The sequence below is a fragment of the Vanessa cardui genome, chromosome 11, assembly GCF_905220365.1.
Source record: "Vanessa cardui chromosome 11, ilVanCard2.1, whole genome shotgun sequence".
Lineage (NCBI taxonomy): Eukaryota > Metazoa > Arthropoda > Insecta > Lepidoptera > Nymphalidae > Vanessa > Vanessa cardui.
This window is the reverse complement of record NC_061133.1, coordinates 11010875-11028155: the sequence shown is the minus strand read 5'-3', so window position 1 is coordinate 11028155 and position 17281 is coordinate 11010875. Positions and strand designations below refer to the sequence as shown.

At 35.6% G+C, this 17281-nt stretch overlaps 5 protein-coding genes across 6 annotated transcripts; 2 read left to right on the top strand and 3 right to left on the bottom strand.

Annotated features, from left to right (window-relative positions):
- Window positions 1–9: 9 nt before the first annotated feature.
- Window positions 10–7194, bottom strand: LOC124533438 (peroxisomal targeting signal 1 receptor). Its single transcript, XM_047108691.1, has 2 exons — window positions 5326–7194; window positions 10–163 (listed from the first exon to the last, which is right to left on the bottom strand). Exon 1 carries the CDS (start codon window positions 6957–6959, stop codon window positions 5349–5351), a length of 1611 nt encoding a protein of 536 aa, XP_046964647.1. The 5' UTR covers window positions 6960–7194; the 3' UTR covers window positions 10–163; window positions 5326–5348.
- Window positions 7195–7807: 613 nt separating this feature from the next.
- LOC124533564 (UPF0545 protein C22orf39 homolog) lies at window positions 7808–9871 on the top strand. Its single transcript, XM_047108933.1, has 3 exons — window positions 7808–8091; window positions 8538–8702; window positions 9492–9871. Exons 1-3 carry the CDS (start codon window positions 7981–7983, stop codon window positions 9711–9713), a joined length of 498 nt encoding a protein of 165 aa, XP_046964889.1. The 5' UTR covers window positions 7808–7980; the 3' UTR covers window positions 9714–9871.
- Window positions 9872–10215: 344 nt separating this feature from the next.
- LOC124533548 (putative aldehyde dehydrogenase family 7 member A1 homolog) lies at window positions 10216–13786 on the top strand. The gene is made up of 8 exons (XM_047108905.1): window positions 10216–10484; window positions 10578–10794; window positions 10877–11094; window positions 11485–11700; window positions 12021–12200; window positions 12393–12575; window positions 12919–13125; window positions 13363–13786. Exons 1-8 carry the CDS (start codon window positions 10314–10316, stop codon window positions 13576–13578), a joined length of 1608 nt encoding a protein of 535 aa, XP_046964861.1. The 5' UTR covers window positions 10216–10313; the 3' UTR covers window positions 13579–13786.
- A 16-nt stretch (window positions 13787–13802) lies between these two features.
- Window positions 13803–16923, bottom strand: LOC124533549 (rRNA N6-adenosine-methyltransferase Mettl5). 2 transcript variants are annotated; one of them, XM_047108906.1, is made up of 5 exons: window positions 16573–16923; window positions 15909–16206; window positions 14875–15089; window positions 14477–14617; window positions 13803–14083 (listed from the first exon to the last, which is right to left on the bottom strand). In XM_047108906.1, exons 2-5 carry the CDS (start codon window positions 16041–16043, stop codon window positions 13930–13932), a joined length of 645 nt encoding a protein of 214 aa, XP_046964862.1. In that variant the 5' UTR covers window positions 16044–16206; window positions 16573–16923; the 3' UTR covers window positions 13803–13929. The 2 variants fall into 2 exon arrangements, with proteins under 2 accessions (XP_046964862.1, XP_046964863.1); XM_047108907.1 differs by lacking the exon at window positions 16573–16923 and adding an exon at window positions 16325–16488 and having other exon boundaries at window positions 13804–14083.
- Window positions 16051–16603, bottom strand: LOC124533400 (SOSS complex subunit C homolog B). The gene is made up of 3 exons (XM_047108630.1): window positions 16573–16603; window positions 16325–16488; window positions 16051–16206 (listed from the first exon to the last, which is right to left on the bottom strand). The coding sequence occupies exons 1-3, from the start codon at window positions 16601–16603 to the stop codon at window positions 16051–16053; spliced, it is 351 nt and encodes a 116-aa protein (XP_046964586.1).
- Window positions 16924–17281: the final 358 nt, after the last annotated feature.

Here is a 17281-nt window from a genome sequence, read left to right as displayed (position 1 = left end):
AAAAAAAAATTGTATAAACAACTTTATTATCATTGAAATGCCAAAACAAATATAAAAATATATGATGTCTTATAACACTAGTAATAGATTAATTAGTATTGCCCTCTGCCATTAAAATATCACAATGTGATAATGCTTACAACAGTACATTATTATCATAATAGAAGCGTTTTACCTGAAATAAAACGCATATTAAACTACTTACCTTATTAGAAGCTTAAATAATGAGATAGGCATATCCGATTCCCGTCACATTTTACCTCTCTTTCTACCCTGGTATGTATGTCTCTTTCGCACTACCCTCTCTTTTCACCTGGCTTGGTGGGAAGCGCTGGTAGCAGTCAGCAATTCCCTTGTAATCATTGTCTGTAATTATGCACCAGGCAGAAATAGAAGCTAAGCTTCTAATAAGGTAAGTAGTTTAATATGCGTTTTATTTCAGGTAAAACGCTTCTATTAAACCACTTGACCGTTATTAGAAGCTTAAATAATGAGACTTGTTTGATATCGCCTGGTGAAAAGATGCCAATGTGACTTAATAAAAATAATGTATGAAAGAATAAGCTTTTTATTATTTTATTTATTTATTTTTAATTAGAAATGGAAATAATGTATAACAATTAATTAACAATTAAAATTCAACCGAAATGAAAATATTTGAAAACATATTCCTTTTACAAGCTAGATATGAATAATTAAGTAATGAAAATGAATCATTTAAATCAGTTCAATTTATACAATCCCTTAAATTACTTCAATGTACAGGATTAAACAGTGAAGTCAAGGTGGAATTACTATTTGAAAAAGATAAAACTTCACGCCGATAAAATTTTTGGAAAGTGTTAGCTGATCTCCAGTTTCCTCGAGCCAAAATATCATCAAGAGGAAAATTGTTAATCCAATTGCTCGAAGCTACAGCGGAACGTATGCTTCCAGGAGTTGTTTTAATGCCTGCATCTCTCAAAAGCGTTTTTATCCACCCTGCAATGACTGTACGGGAGGCTGGGGATGGTGATCCACGTAGGGTCATAAACAAATTAAAAGACCCTGACCGGCTCCGTCTTTCATTTAAAATCGTAATCGTTCTATTTATCCAATACACCGGATTTAATTTTTCATTTTCTTTGTTGGCCAACAATTTCCAGCCTGATTGTCTATAATCATTACAATCTGTTTTTGACCCAAAAAGAGGCCAAAAAATAACATAATTCTCATGAATCACACAATGATCGCTATCCACACATAATAAGGTCAAATCATGTATCCTGCGACCTGAACATAGAATAAGTAATGTGGCCGTGTGTCGGACCGTCTGAAATATATTATTATTATCTACAGAATAATTTTCCATGTAATTTGACAGAATGCTAATATCCCAAATTGGAGGTTTCTGTACTTTAGGGTTTTTCAAAGATATGGATTTCAGAATATGTTTGACCAAAACATCTTCACTCAGTTTACCGGACAATTCTGCATTACATAGCGTAGAAATTACAGATTTATGGAGAAGAATTGTGTTATAAGATAGATTTTGTTTTAAATATAAATCAGCTAAGAACTGTGCTAAATCAGAACCTTCTGGTTTGGTTGCTTCTATTTTATGCTCTTTTGCCCATGTTATCCATCGAGACCACGCTACTTTATATGTTTTCCATGTGGATGGCCGCCAGGAACGTCTAAGCAGTGATATCTGGGCGAAATCCCAAGATTTTAACTTCTCAGACCACCCCCACATTTCCAGATTTCCAGAGTCATGTCCTGGACTTTCGGAGGTGGAAGCCCCGTCGTTGTGTCGATCAAAAACCGCTTCAGGTTTGTCAATGTGAATGGAGGTGCGACGCTCCGTGATTTCAGGTCCGCTCTCCAAAATACCTTTTCCCAACGAGGGACCACTATGAGATATAGGCCTGTTGCTTGGTTCAGATGAATTAGCACTTTGGGTATTAGAAAGGGTGGAGGAAAAATCCATGCCAGCGGAAAATTCCATGGTATACTGAAAGCGTCGTGATACATTGCCTCGTGATCCTTGAGATCTAAGGTTGCATAATTCGCCACCACTCGGGCGGTCTTCGACGCAAACAGGTCGATCACAGGCGTTCCCATTTTCATAAACACGATCTTCGTACAATTCGGCATAAAATGCCACTCCGGAGGACGGTGAAGCCTGGACAATGAATCCGCTTGTGGATTGAATAGACCCGGAATGTGATGGATTTTGAAGTGTATCCGATGATCGTCCATGATTTGAAGTATGCGGTGAGTTAGTTTCGTTAGAGGTTGAGATTTCGTTCCCCCCTCGTTGCGAAGATACGCTACCGCAGATCGGTTGTCGGATTGAATCATTATCGAGCTCCCTGCCATTTTCTCTGCGTGATTTTCCAGGACTTTCAAAATGGCAAGCAACTCTTTTTGATTGCTGTGCAGTTGTTGCTCCTTTACATTCCAGGTGCCTGATAATGTTCTGATGTCCAGTTGTGCGCCCCAGGCAAGGTCCGAGGCATCGGTGACAAGAAAATGTATTGGTGGAGGCACATGTATTAGTGTTGCCAGGTGGCAATTTTTGAGCCACCAGTGTAGTTCCCGTCTCACTTGATCGGGAAGAGAACGTTTCATCGAAACCATTTGATCTGGTAATGTATTTAGAAAGTTGAGCGTGGCTCGGTGATTTAACCTCCCCCGAGGGACAGCAAAACTGGCAAAATTGAATACACCCACCAAACTCTGCAAGTCTTTTAGAGATACCTTGCCGCTTTCTAAAACACGTGTGACTTTGGTGACTATGGCCGCCGATTTTTCCTGTGGTAGGTATTTGTGATTTGACCATGGATCCCAAACTATGCCTAGATAAGTTATGCATTTTCGTGGGACTATTATCGATTTTCCGTAATTTACTTGGAAACCCAGGAACTCTATTGTGTTCAATAGGAGATTTACGTGCTCGGACAATACGCTCGGGTCTTGATGTACAATGAGGTAATCGTCGAGGTAAACCACAAGCCTTAAACCTTTTTCTCGAAGAATTTGCGCAACCCAATTCGTTAAACAAGCAAATATCTTCGGTGCTGTGCTGAGGCCGAAAGGGAGACATGTCATTTCTAGCAACTGTTCTTTGTATATCAACCGTAGGAAACGACGATGTGACCGGGCTACCGGCAGATTGAAATAGGCCTGCAACAAATCCACTTTGCACATCCAATCCCGAGGTTGGAGGAAGTCTGGTATGCGATGTACATTTATAAGTCGAAAATGGTCGGTTATCACATATTGATTTAGGAGTCGCAGGTTGAATATGGGACGGTATGACGCGTCCGTCTTTAGAACAAGAAATAGGGGGGAAATAAAGCTCGGCGATAGGGCCACTGGTTTCAAAACCCCTTGTTCCGTCATCTTTAGGACGACAGAAGTCATTTCGTCCGACTCTACGGTGTGACGACGATCGCATACTAGGTTTGGCATTCTCAGCGGAGGCTTCTGCGAAAAAGGTATGCGATACCCTGATATTATTTGTAACACAAAGTCTGGAGCTCCCATTTTCCTCCAGCGGCCGACGTATTGTGCTAGACGTCCGGCTCGGAAAGGTTTCATGTCATTGTTTTTGCCGCTTATTGCCTCTGTTGTCAGAGGGTGAAAACCTACGTTTTTGTCCTCTGTGAAAAGGCTGTCTGGTCGACCCGCGAGATCGAAAAGAGACACTCTTTTTGCTAGGATTATGATTATATTGCCCCTGGCTAATATTATTATGGCCAACGGAAAAGCAATTATGACAACTGCCCCGCGAGGGCTGGTCATGATGGCCACTGGCATTAGAGACAGTAGCATGGTCTCGACAATAACCTGTAAAAGTACCACGCGATGGTACAGTATGAGAGGCATAACCCTGCGAGGGTGGCCTTGTAGTACTTATGGGCTTAGATCGTGGACCATTGCCTTTATTAGGTTGGCTGACGGGCCAAAAAGCTTTTCTCACACCACCTGCACTCTCTAACGCAGTAGTGAGCCTTTCAGAATGAAAAATATGGGTATTAGAAGGAGGAATTTTATTCAATCTACATTTTATAAGAGGGTCACGAACACTCTTTAAAATGCTGTCCCTTCTCATTTCTATGGCTTCTGCTCTATGACCACAAGACATTTGCAATAGGTCTGCGGAGACCTTTTGAAAATCACCCTTTAAAAATATTTCCTCAATCTTTTCATTAAGATTGCTAAGCGAAGCATCTGATTTTCTAGCCCAGGCTAATAAATTTCGGCAACTATTTAAGAAAATCTCTTTTTGCTTTAGAATACAAAAAGTGAAAGCAGCATAAGTTCTATCAGAGTGTACCAAATGACGTAAATTATCATACCCCTTTAGCTCATCATTAGTTTCAAGCTCTATAAATCCAGGGGAATGATTATATAATTTTTGTGTGTCACTATATCGTACGTCAGACCATGTTTCGCTGCCAAATCGTTGAACTTCGTTTAACATTTTAATAAATTCCAAAGGGGCGGTAGGTACAGCAGGGTCCTTAATTTTAGTTTCAATATCAAATGACAAATTAGGTACATCGGGATTAACATCACTACAGTATTGCATCGACTGGTTATTATAAAGTTCGCGACTTACGTCTGACAAAAATGATTCATTATCATTATCGCAGTAATTATTTTGCTCGTTATACAAAACATTTTGCTTTAATTCACAAACTTCTTTAGACAGTTTTTCTAAAAGACGGCGATGGCGTTTATGATTTTTGGAGTGACGATGCTTTTTCTTTCTCTTTGAGACTCGTTGAGATTCAGACGAGCTCGAAGATGAGGAAGAGCTATCACTGCTATCGCTACTAGAGGTTGACCGCCGCCTACCGTGTTGTGAATTAGTACCTGATGTACCCGCCACAACTTGCTCAATAGGTCTATTAACATCGTTATCCATTATAAAACAACTATTGAGCGTTTGCTATTCGAAAATAAGTCCTTATTATAGACAATACACAAAATATATATGTAGGGTAGAAAAATAAAAAATTTAAACAATAGCGAACGGTACCACCGTTATATAAAAATAAATGTGCAACTTACATGTAGAATTTTTCACAATTATCACTTTGCTCAATTTGAAAATTACTTCTAGTGCACAAGTTGACCGGACGGGAAACTTCAAGCCAATGATTACAAGGGAATTGCTGACTGCTACCAGCGCTTCCCACCAAGCCAGGTGAAAAGAGAGGGTAGTGCGAAAGAGACATACATACCAGGGTAGAAAGAGAGGTAAAATGTGACGGGAATCGGATATGCCTATCTCATTATTTAAGCTTCTAATAACGGTCAAGTGGTTTAATAAAGAATTATATAACTATTGCAAATCAAGAGTCGACTTCAAAAAACTTATTAAGTTCACTTAAGTTTCTCTCATCCACTAACTTGGCAACATCATGTTCTCCCATGAAAGAACACACCATTCTTAAAGTAGTCCAAATTGTTGAAGAACTAGTATCAGTATTTGATGCATTTGGATGCATACTCTTTGCCTTGTACTGCTGATTTAAAGCCACTAAAAAGTGTTCTGCTGCCTGCTTGTGAGCACCTAAATTCATACATGTTATGCCCACATTATATCTAGCGCGTATAAATCCAGGCTCTATGTTTAACGCTTCATGATATGCTTCAACTGCTTCCTCTGATCTATCACTATTAGCCAGCGTAGCACCAAGCCTATTCCAAAGTTTTGCATTATCTGATGATACCATAATCGCTGCCTTAAAACAATCTACAGCTTTGTCATACTGTTGGTTTATATTAAAAATAACACCTAGAGCATTCTGTACATCGGGATCAATCTGTGCAGGGTTCAATTGTGCAGCTTTTAGATACAATGATGTTACATATGCTTCTAGTTCTTTTAAATTCATTTTCTGGGGATTTATATCTTGTGGAAGCATGTCACTGTATTTAGGACTAGCTTTTAACCAATCTAATAATGTTAAATATGCATATTTACCCATATTTTCATTTGTATAGGCTGCTGCTAATGTTATGTAACCCTCTAGTTGTCTTGGATCTAACTCTAAAGACTTTTTCAAAGCAGTTATTGCTAAAGGATCTTGTTCATTTTCTGCTTGTGTTGTACCCAAAAGGAACCATACTTCAGCCGAATCAGGCTGTTGTTGAGCAGCTGCTTCAAAACATAGAACAGCACCTGGTATATCACCCATCTTTAATTTTTCTTTACCAATTTCTAGAGCACTCTTATTCTCTAACATCACATTTCCTTCTGTAAAAGAATACTCCTTAGCTATCCCATTAGCAATTTCATTGTTCCAATCATCATTAACATCACTTAGTTTAGCCCATTCATCTTTGAATTTTTCAGCCATTTCCTCTACTATTTCATCTTTACTCATTTGTTTTTCTTCTCCTTCTAATGTTTCGCCTAGATTTAATTCCCCTGCGCTAATTCTTTTCATAAATGACATAAACTGATTATATGCAAGTTCATCATCTTCTTGCACACTACTCACATACTCTTGAGCTTTTGCTTTAACATCATTATCTGTAATTTTTTGCAAGTCTGCTTCATTTACATATTGAATCTGGACACTTGAAGAAGGTTGAGGTTGTAATAATGGCTGATATGGCATATTAAAAGGTAACATTGGTGCACTCATAAATGAAGTGGAAGGGCCAGCTTGCCATGGAACTGATCTCTGTGTATGTATATTAGATATTTTACTGGTTGAAGGTAATTGCAAAGTCTTCGAGATATTTGATTTCTCCACTTCAGGCATATTATTAAGCAGAGCGTTCATATTAAATGTTTGAGGGGCTTGCGAATTCTGAGCCATGAACTCATTAACAAACCTATCGGCCTGAGAGAGGTTTTGCGTAATTGAAGCATCACGGCCAACAATATTGGTAAGCTGTACAAGCGCATTATTACCTCCACAGTCTCCACCAACTAGTTTGTTTAACGACATTTTTAACACTAAGTATTTATTTATTTTTCTCAAACACTACAAAATCTTTTCACAAATCAAAAGTTCAGAGTTTGCTTAAAATGTACAAAGGTCACTTTCAACGCAAGCTGGATCATTTTATTTTCCTGCAAAATAAAATACGATAAGACAAGTCATAATAATATAAGTACTACTTAAAAGTTATTATGTCAAATATCCTGCGTCAGTGTCAGTGGACAGTGACCTATGAATTATGATTACACTCTTTAATCTTTATATTTGTGGCGTTTAAGTTTTATTTGTGCCAAAAAGGCACAGATTATTTTACCAAATGATTTTACATTTATACACTTTGCCTTTTAAAGTGAATGTAAATTTAAAGAGTACATAACTAGTAACTGTGCCAGCGTCTTGTAAATTATTGTAAATATTAAAGACGCACAGATTTGTAAAAGTAGATTAAAGACATTATATTTATAAGAGACTTAAAAAAGAGATTTTTTTATATTTTACAATTATTAAAGTTGAATATAATATAAGAATTCAGATTGTTTGACAATGTTCAACAACTGTTAACAAACTGTTTATGAATATGTTTTTCACCTTCCTAAAACTTATTTTAAATATATGTATACTAAAAAAAAGGTTTTTTTCCATTTGGAGCTTTTATTTGTACGTGTGCATAAAATAAATTGTCATACAAGATAGTAGATACTAACCAGCTGCTTAAACTTCATATTTATGATTTGACGTAAGAAAGTAACCTCAAAACGTCAAAACATAACCTAAAAACCTAAAAGATTAAGGTCAAAATATAAAATTAAAAATAATTAATAGAAGCGATATTTACACCTGTTCAAAACTTCACCTCTTTTTTTTGTCCACATTAAAGTTACACTATTTTTTGTAATTTTACTCTCATTACTTTTTCGTTACCATTTTCTTTGAATAACTTCTCTTATTCAATTAAATTTGTTATATAATGAATTAAAACAAACTCTAAGTTATAAAATAAGGAAGAAAAATTGCACAGGATTGAAATATGTCTCAAAATAACAGCGATAGCACAAATATAGACAAGAAAAACGATTCAGAAAGCAGTACAAATGGTGAAGAAACAACACCAACGATTGACCCCACAGAGAAATGGCTTGTATGTAATAGCTTTTTTATTTACAACGTTTTTATTTTAATTTTTAGGTAACTAAAATTGATTTCAATTAATTTTGTATTTTAATGAGCAGTCAACATGGTTCTACTTAAAATGTTTGATGTGTTAAACATGTCTGAATTTTCATATGCCTTATTTATGTTTGCGTTTATAATGAATCTCATGTTTGGTGGTGAAGGAAAACAGTGTACGGAAACCCATATGTGTTCAACTGCATTGCGACACCGACATTGATAGATAGGAGAGACCTTCTCAAAGAGAGAGGATACCGTTACCCATCTTGAAACATTTACATAATGTTTCTTAAGAAATTAAGAAAATATTAGATTTAATTAAAATTTTAGAACTAAAAAGATAGCCAAATATACAATAAAAAGAGTTTTAAAAGAACAAAAAATTATAATCTCAGATTTTTTTTTTTTTTTCAGATAAGAGATTGTGAAATTTATGAAGATGAATATGATGACTGTACCAGTTTTAGAGCAAGATTTCATCAGTATTTTATTCATGGTGAATCACTTGATTGCAATCAATGGAAGAAGGATTATGTGAATTGTTGCAAATGGGTTAAGGATAACGATGCAAAGGCAGCTGTGAGTATATTTTTTAATGACTGATGTATGAAATATAATAATTTCATGTATAGGCCCCCGCCCCCCACCAGCCAGGCAAACCAGGTCCTTAGGTAAATTCATCATCCAGATTCATCAGTTGAATTCATACATCATTCTAAAATATTGAACAATGTTTTTTGAGAGATCCCTTAAACTGAATCCATAAACTAGATTTTTCAATGCATATGGTATCTTATTTTTTTCTACAATTTTTTTCTCTCAAATGTCAATGGTCTATTTGTAGTCAATTCTTACCATAATAGCCTTTTTCAATTTTTATTTGAATGTGTATCTGATTATTACTGATCTGATTTTTGTTTTGTATTTCTAAAATAAAACACTCTTCATCCAATACTATCCTGTACATCGAAAGAACGTGTGACCGCCGCTCCAATTGAAGAAGTGCAAATAAAGAGTTATTTCATAAATAATGGCGGGTCTCGTTTGCCGAGTTTGTTTAGAGTCGCATTATGTCCTTTTTTTCCCGCCATGTGAACATGGCCACTGTCCGGTAGCCGCCTAATGTGTGTACTTGTGTTGATCTTAATTATCAAATTCATATTTTGTAATAAACAGAAATAAAAGCTACAAGCTGGAGAGATTAACCAATGATAATTAGGTACATAAATATCTTGTAGATTCTTCTTCAATTTCATAATGAAAGGCTGATGTAAATAGCATTTCTAAAGATTTTAATAATAAAAAAATGGCCCAGTTTTATAATTTTACATTTTTATTGCATTAATTACGATAAATTTTACTGAACAGGATGCTTTAATCAAAAGTGAAAAAATCCGTCGTTTGAAACGATTAACAGCACATTACCAAAATGACACTTGGAAGAAGAGAGAGTCACCACCTGCTGACTGGGAGAAACCTTTGCCAGAATGGATGATTAAGAGAGATCAAAATACATACCTCGCACAAAAGGCACAAGAAATGAGAGAAGGGAAACTTGATGAAGACAAAAGTTCATGTATAATCATGTAGTATAATTGCATTATTTAATGTAAAATTGTTTCCTATCTTAGCAAGAATATTGACCAAACATTATTGATGTTTACTTAGTTTTGTTAGATAAAGCTATATAAATGTAACTGCCAGTTGTGTACAAAGTTTATTTATAGAAGAATAAATATAAGATGTAAATATGTGTCGTGTTTATTCATCACAACCAACTCGAGATATTTATGTTTCAGTTCATTTCGACGCTGTTAATATGTCTTCCAACCTTTATAAGAATAATAATTGATTAATTCATCGACGTATTATTTAATATTTCAAAGCTCCTTGAATTATCTTCTTAAATATGCCTATCATAGTAATATACAACGCAAATAACACTAGTAATAAGCGTACATGTTTGAAAACTAATCTAAACATTTTACTACTGCAAGAAAGTTTTATGCCTGATAAAGTATAATTATAAAATAAATGATATTTATTCAATGTCTTGACCCGGCAACTAATTTATCGGTAATATTGCGATAAGGCAATGGTACGCCTTTCATTGTTCACAAACAAGATTGTTTTATCTTTGTTCAGCTACACCAAGTCACACGATCACATTCGTTCGTGACTGGTTTACTGATGAATCGTGTACTGTGTCGTAGTGTCATAGCTCTGCGTTTGCGATTGCCAATGGCTAGAAACGCATCCACCTACCTTATAGAAGATCCTAAATATTCCTTTTTAAAGGATTTAGGTTTGGAAAAGACCAATGTGGGTGTGTTCAATGGAAAATGGAAGGCGAATGGCCAGGTAATTTATACATGTATTGTTTGTTTAGTTAATAAAATTAGATTGATCTCCAATCAAAATCAATACCTAAAACTACCATTAATGTTTCCCTAGGTAATCCAATCTTACAGTCCTGCAAATGGAAAAATTATCGCTGAAGTGCAATCGGCTAGCCAGGCTGACTACGAGTCTTGTGCTACAGCCGCTCAGGATGCGTGGCATACTTGGGCAGAAATGCCAGCGCCTGCGAGAGGAGAGATCGTTAGGCAAATTGGTGATGCACTCAGAGAAAAATTACAACCTCTCGGACAATTAGTTTCCTTAGAAATGGGTAAGAGAAGAGTATTATTCTTATAAACTTAGAATAAACTAAAATAAGTTAGACCAAACTAAGAAACTTTTTTATGCCTCAGGAAAAATTCTACCCGAAGCCATCGGAGAAGTTGTAGAATACATCCACGTTTGTGACTTAGCTCTTGGCTTGTCCCGCACACTACCGGGAACTATCTTTCCTTCGGAGCGACCTGGACACGTGCTCATCGAAAAATGGAATCCTCTGGGCGCTATTGGAATAATTACCGCATTCAATTTCCCAGTTGCCGTTTTCGGGTGGAACAGCGCTATCGCCATGGTACCTATACACATTTGTAATATATCTTAACCTATACCTCACAATTTGGTATTAGGAGGTGTATGTGTAATTAATTGATTGGACAGAATTTGAACTAATTTTATCAGATACTACTTAGTAATAGTCTTATCTTATCTAACCCACATTTGGTTATACCACTAATGTTAATCATTACCAAGTAGTATTTGCCTTCGACGAAGATAAGAATACAAAAAATCGATTATGTATGAAGATATTATGTATGTTTTTGTTTATGTAATCCTAATTATAAAAGTATAAGCAATGGACATAGTTGCACTGCATTTTTTATTTTTTTAGCATAAAATATTAACCAAATTATAAATATAAAAGAACATAAGTATGTTATAAACGTGTACCTATCGCTTCCAGGTCTGTGGTGATGTCAGTGTATGGAAACCATCAGACACCACACCCCTTACCGCGGTCGCCGTCACTAAGATAGTCGAGAGCGTGCTTGTCAAGAATAATATTCCGGGGGCGGTGGCATCTCTCTGTGTCGGTGGAAAAGACGTCGGACAAACGCTCGTACGTGATCACAGGATGAAACTAGTATCATTTACTGGAAGCACCGCTGTGGGACAGGAGGTAATTAATTCAGTTTTATTTACTAAGTTGTAAGGGATCGTTCCATTAACTTTTTTCCATTAACGTTCCATTAACATTAACTAAATCGAATGCAATAAATTCATCGTTAGATGTAATATATCTAATTTTATTATTTTTAACTCATGGATTATGTCAGATAATATCTTATCGTAGAACAGCAATTATACTATAATTGTTGCTCCACGATAATATAGAAGAAGGAAATAAAGAGTGCCTGAAAACCTACATTTTGCATGGTTCTTCTTACACGATTATCTTACTAGTTGTTGACAACATCATTAAATGTCCGCGTCATGTAGGTAGGTGTGGAGGTACAGAGGCGTTTTGGCCGTCACCTGCTGGAGTTGGGCGGCAACAACGCCATCGTGGTCAACTCAGACGCCAACGTGGAGCTGTTACTGAACGCGGCGCTGTTCGCGTGCGCCGGCACGGCCGGCCAGCGCTGCACCACCACGCGACGGCTGCTCATACACGAGCGGGTGAGTGGGGATTATTAACAAAGATCTTCTAATAATAATCAGAAGTAATCGCTTTTCTTTGGCCGATTTTGATTGTAGTCATTATCCTGTTTTTTTGGTTTGCTTGATAAATGTTGTGGGATAAAAGATTGTATCTGGTATCTGGTTTACTTTTGTAATGTCAATTAAACATAAATTATTTTTTTGAAACAGCTGTTCTCTGAAGTAGTATCAAAGTTGAAGAAAGCATTCGCGAGTGTGGTGCCTAAGATTGGTGATCCTCTGTTGGGCGAAACCTTGATTGGCCCGCTACATACGCCGAACGCCGTCGAAGCCTACAAGAAGACCGTCGCTGAAGCTGTCAAGCAAGGAGGAACGATTGAATTCGGAGGAAAAGTAAGACGATTGGCTTGAACTAAAACGTCACAAATATTCAATTGTCATTAAAACATTAAAGCGTTATAAGTTCCAAATTTGTTGCACATAATGCCTTGACTGGATTAAACACTATCGAGGACTATAACGTTTGCTATTTGCCTCTTGTTTTAGAAAGTCGAAAAGGCAAGCAAATCTCCTATCGTAGATTTTATGACATTAACCTTTATTAATAAAATCAACATTGAGAGATGCCGTAAACTCTTTAAGGGGAAATTTGAAATTTAAAGATATTGGTCGAAGTTCATTTATCATTCTTTGAACCTTTTTTATATCAAAATTTAATAATTCTCTTTTCATTTAGGTTATAGAGCGTGAAGGATACTTCGTGGAGCCAACAATAATAACGGGATTGCCCCACGACTCCCCGCTTGTGAAGTCGGAATGTTTTGCGCCCATCGTGTACTGCATCAAGATCCCCGACTTGGACACCGGTATTCAGTACAACAATGAAGTCGACCAGGGCCTATCGTCCAGTCTTTTCACTGAAAATTTGGCCGACGTATTTAAGGTAACACCAATCACCAACAACCAACCAACCTTACCAATATATCTTGCCATTCTGTAATGACTTCCGTCTAAGCAGTATATTCAGAAATTAATACATATATAGACACAAGAGCAAAGAATATAATTTACAATTTTGCGACCATTCAGTCACAGTTCATATTATTTTGTAGTCGTATTTATAGGCAAAAAATAAACTATTTTTCAATGATTAGTTGGTTAAATGTTATTTGTCTTGCAGTGGATCGGACCCCACGGCTCAGATTGCGGCATCGTAAACGTGAACATCCCGACCAATGGAGCGGAAGTGGGTGGAGCCTTTGGCGGGGAGAAGGCTACGGGCGGTGGGCGAGAGTGTGGCTCCGACAGCTGGAAGAACTACATGCGCCGTTCCACCGTCACCATCAACTACTCCGGCACCATCAAACTCGCTCAGAATATTCAGTTTGGAGATTAGTGATATGACATTTCGTATATACTTTTTCCACGAGTGTGGTTCTATGTTGAGAGGTTGATATGGGACAATATATCGACTAAATTATTTAAATATACGTTTAAAAGATATTTTTGTTCCATTGAGTATTTGCAGCATTTTATATTAATTTATGAAGCTTAAAGCTTATTTTACTAATCATATTCAAAGCTCGATTGTAAGCTGGGTGAAGACTGATAAACTTTAAAATAAATGTTTCTTATAAAAAAATGTTTTATTTTTCCAAAGTGCATTATATTTACAATATTTTAAAAGATGCCTATTTATTTAAAAAATCATTGATATTGACAATTTTCGGTCACATATTTTTATATTTCATGATTGTACATGATGTATCCTCCATAGGTCGACGGCAATGTCTCTAGTTTGTTGTCTATGGAATTTATAAGTTGCTGGTAAGTTGTAGCGAAGTTCTGCAATGACATTTCCTTTTACTCCCCATTCCTTAATTTTCTTTTGTATATGAGTTCTGTAAAAAAATGGCTAATATAAATAGAATTACTATAAATATTGAATTATTTCGATTGCTTGAGACTGTCATTGATAGCTAGTTTATAAAAATATATATATATAGATAGTATACCAATGAATAATTGTAAACTCCTAATTATCTGAAAAATCAATCAACAATATAGCACTGAAAATTTCTATAGTTTACAGTCTTTTATGTTATAAGTTAGTTGTAAAATTTAATTCAAATAAGTCCATAAACTATTTGCACAATTCAGCATTTTTAGGCAACTTATACTCTTTCTAAATTGATTATTAAACAGTCGTAACATTTAATTTATTATCTAGTAACATAAACAAACTTCTTTTACAATTTTAATAAGCTGGATTGTTATTATTTAACAAATAATACCTTGTTGATGATTTGTGTAATGAGTAAACACTGTCGCAAGCGAGATCCAAGCCCATCCTGAGAAACTTCATATCTATACCAGCATTATTTTTAGTCCCAAAAGGTGGGTTCATTAACACTGAGTCAAAATAATTTTCCCATCTAAAATATAATTTATTATTTTACATTAATATCTTACTAGCAACCACCAGTGACTATTTAACTGCCGAGAGCTCCACTCAAACTGAAGTTCACTCAGTTTTTATGAGAACTGAATGGGGAAATTCCAAATTAACCGGAGTATATTAATAAAATCTTTTAAGTTTTTGGGTCTGTGTTTCTTTTTTCTCTCATTGACTTTATTATTCAAAACCATATTTTATCTAAATTTAAATATATGCTTTGCTTGTTACACATACCTACAATGTTTTGAATTAAGAAAATCACATTGAACAGCATCAATGTTAGGAATTTCCATTTCTTCAATGTTTTCTTGTAATACCTCTAAAGCACCATCATCAATGTCCATCGCTACAACCATTCCTGCTCCCAATAGTGATGCACCAATGCCCAACATACCCGGCCCGCAACCAGCATCTAGGACTAATTTATTCTCAAGAGCTTCATACTGAGTCTATAAGTGGGAAAAAAATAATAATTAGGGTTTGTATTTAAGGAAATCATTTATATCTAAATGATACTTAAAGAGCCGAGATGGCCCAGTGGTTAGAATGCGTGCATCTTAACCAATGATTTCGGGTTCAAACCCAGGCAAGTAACGCTGATTCATGTGCTTAATTTGTCTTTATAATTCATCTCGTGCTCAGCGGTGAAGGAAAACATCATGAGGAAACCTGCATGTGACAAATTTCATAGAAGTTCTGCCACATGTGTATTCCACCAAACCGCATTGGAACAGCGTGGTGGAATATGTTCCAAACCTTCTCCTCAAAGGGAGAGGAGGCCTTTAGCCCAGCAGATGGGAATTTACAGGCTGTGGTTGTTTTTGTTGTTGTTGATACTTAATATCTTAGTTTATAAGTGAAAACATGCTTAAATTTTTTTATGTAAAGTTTTTATGTCCATAGACATAACTGTAGAGTACAATATATTAACTCACTATTGGTATTTCATCTTATATATTTCATACTGTATTGTTTATCAAAGTTGCATAATTTATGATATTCAATATAGGTTGGCCTAAAAGCAGTATTTTGAAAGTTGGTAATGTTATTATCGGTACTTTATAAATAGTTAAGTGCAATAGTGTTGTATTATAAGTAGAATTGAATTCATCAAGAAAGTTTTTTAGTACATAATAAAGCATTTAGTAGCTTATTACTTGGCTCATGAAAAATTAAGGTATGTTTTCTAACACCTCTGATCAGAAAGATACTTTAATAAATAACTAACTAATAGTAATTAATATCAGGATAAACTACCGAATACAGACCTGCATGGTGTAAAGAGCCACAGCAGCTATATGTGCTGGTGTTTCATATTGTTCAAGCTCTATTTTAGGTTCTGAAAATCCAGAAAGGGCACCTAAATGACCCTCAAGAGTTTTCAGTTTCATAAGTGCAGACATTTTAATTTCACTTATTATCAAATCTTGGTAAAACTGGTAGTATTTGGTTACCAAAAGAAGAATCTTGTGAAACAAAGTAACCACAAGATGTTGCGTTTGCGTGCTGTAAAGCAGCTCTATGACTTGTATTTACAATATTAGCTTCAGGTAGTTGTGGAAAACCCTGAAAACACAAACAAAAAATTTAACCTATTTTAAAATTTAATCAAATTACAAACAATTTTGTATTCTACTGTACAATGATTTAAATTTAATTATTTAAAAGAAGTAAGTTCACTCACAGCTGTAGCAGAAAGTGGAGGAATAGAGCACATAGGCAGCTGGCTTACAGGACTTGGTTGGGTCAAGGAAATAGTAGTGGCAGTAAGAGGCGCCACAGCTCCCTGCTTCAAAAGCATTTGCTTTTTAAGCTGAAGTTCCTCTAATATCTTTCTATTGGTTAGTTCTAGAAGTAAATATATAAATAACTTAAATGATGTTTCCTGCCTAGACATTGGTTTGTAGTAAAGTAAACAAAAACCTTACTAACCTCTTTGTGCATTAGGTTGAGGAAACGCCATCTAATACGATAAGTAACCCAGATGTAAAATAAATCATATAAAATTAAGCAAACACACACTGTTTTACAAATATACAAGTAATTCGTAAACAGTGGAAGTCATTATCTTTCACGTTTGTCATTTACCGATTACTTGTTCCTTGTAAATTTTAACGTAAAATGTAATGGATAAATACTCTTTGGTGATTTTTTTCCCACTGAGCTGTCATTTGTCAAAACTTTTATTTCAAGTTGACATTGATCTCCTTTGAAAAGTATTCCATTACTTTGTACAATACAATGCAAATAATTTTATTGACCAATAGACAACCCCAGCTGAGACAGAAAATTTGTTTATGTGGCGGCCAAGCGCCTATTATCGCACTCACATCCATCCCGTACACACATTATTTGCATGTGAGTGCGGGAGACACCATTTATTCAAAAAAATTACCAAGCGTTTCAATATTTGTCGCAAGATTTAAGTTAAAAATGACAAACATTTTTGTAGAATGGATAAGCGGAGTTGCAAATCGGATACCTGATGGTTACCACCACCCATAGACACAACTGATACAATACAACGCATAATGCTTTACCTACCGTTGGTACTATATTTGCTAAATTTTTAGGTATGTCCTTTATGCTTATAAATGCACTGGTTTTCTTTGCTGAAACAAAACAATATTAAACTTTGCTG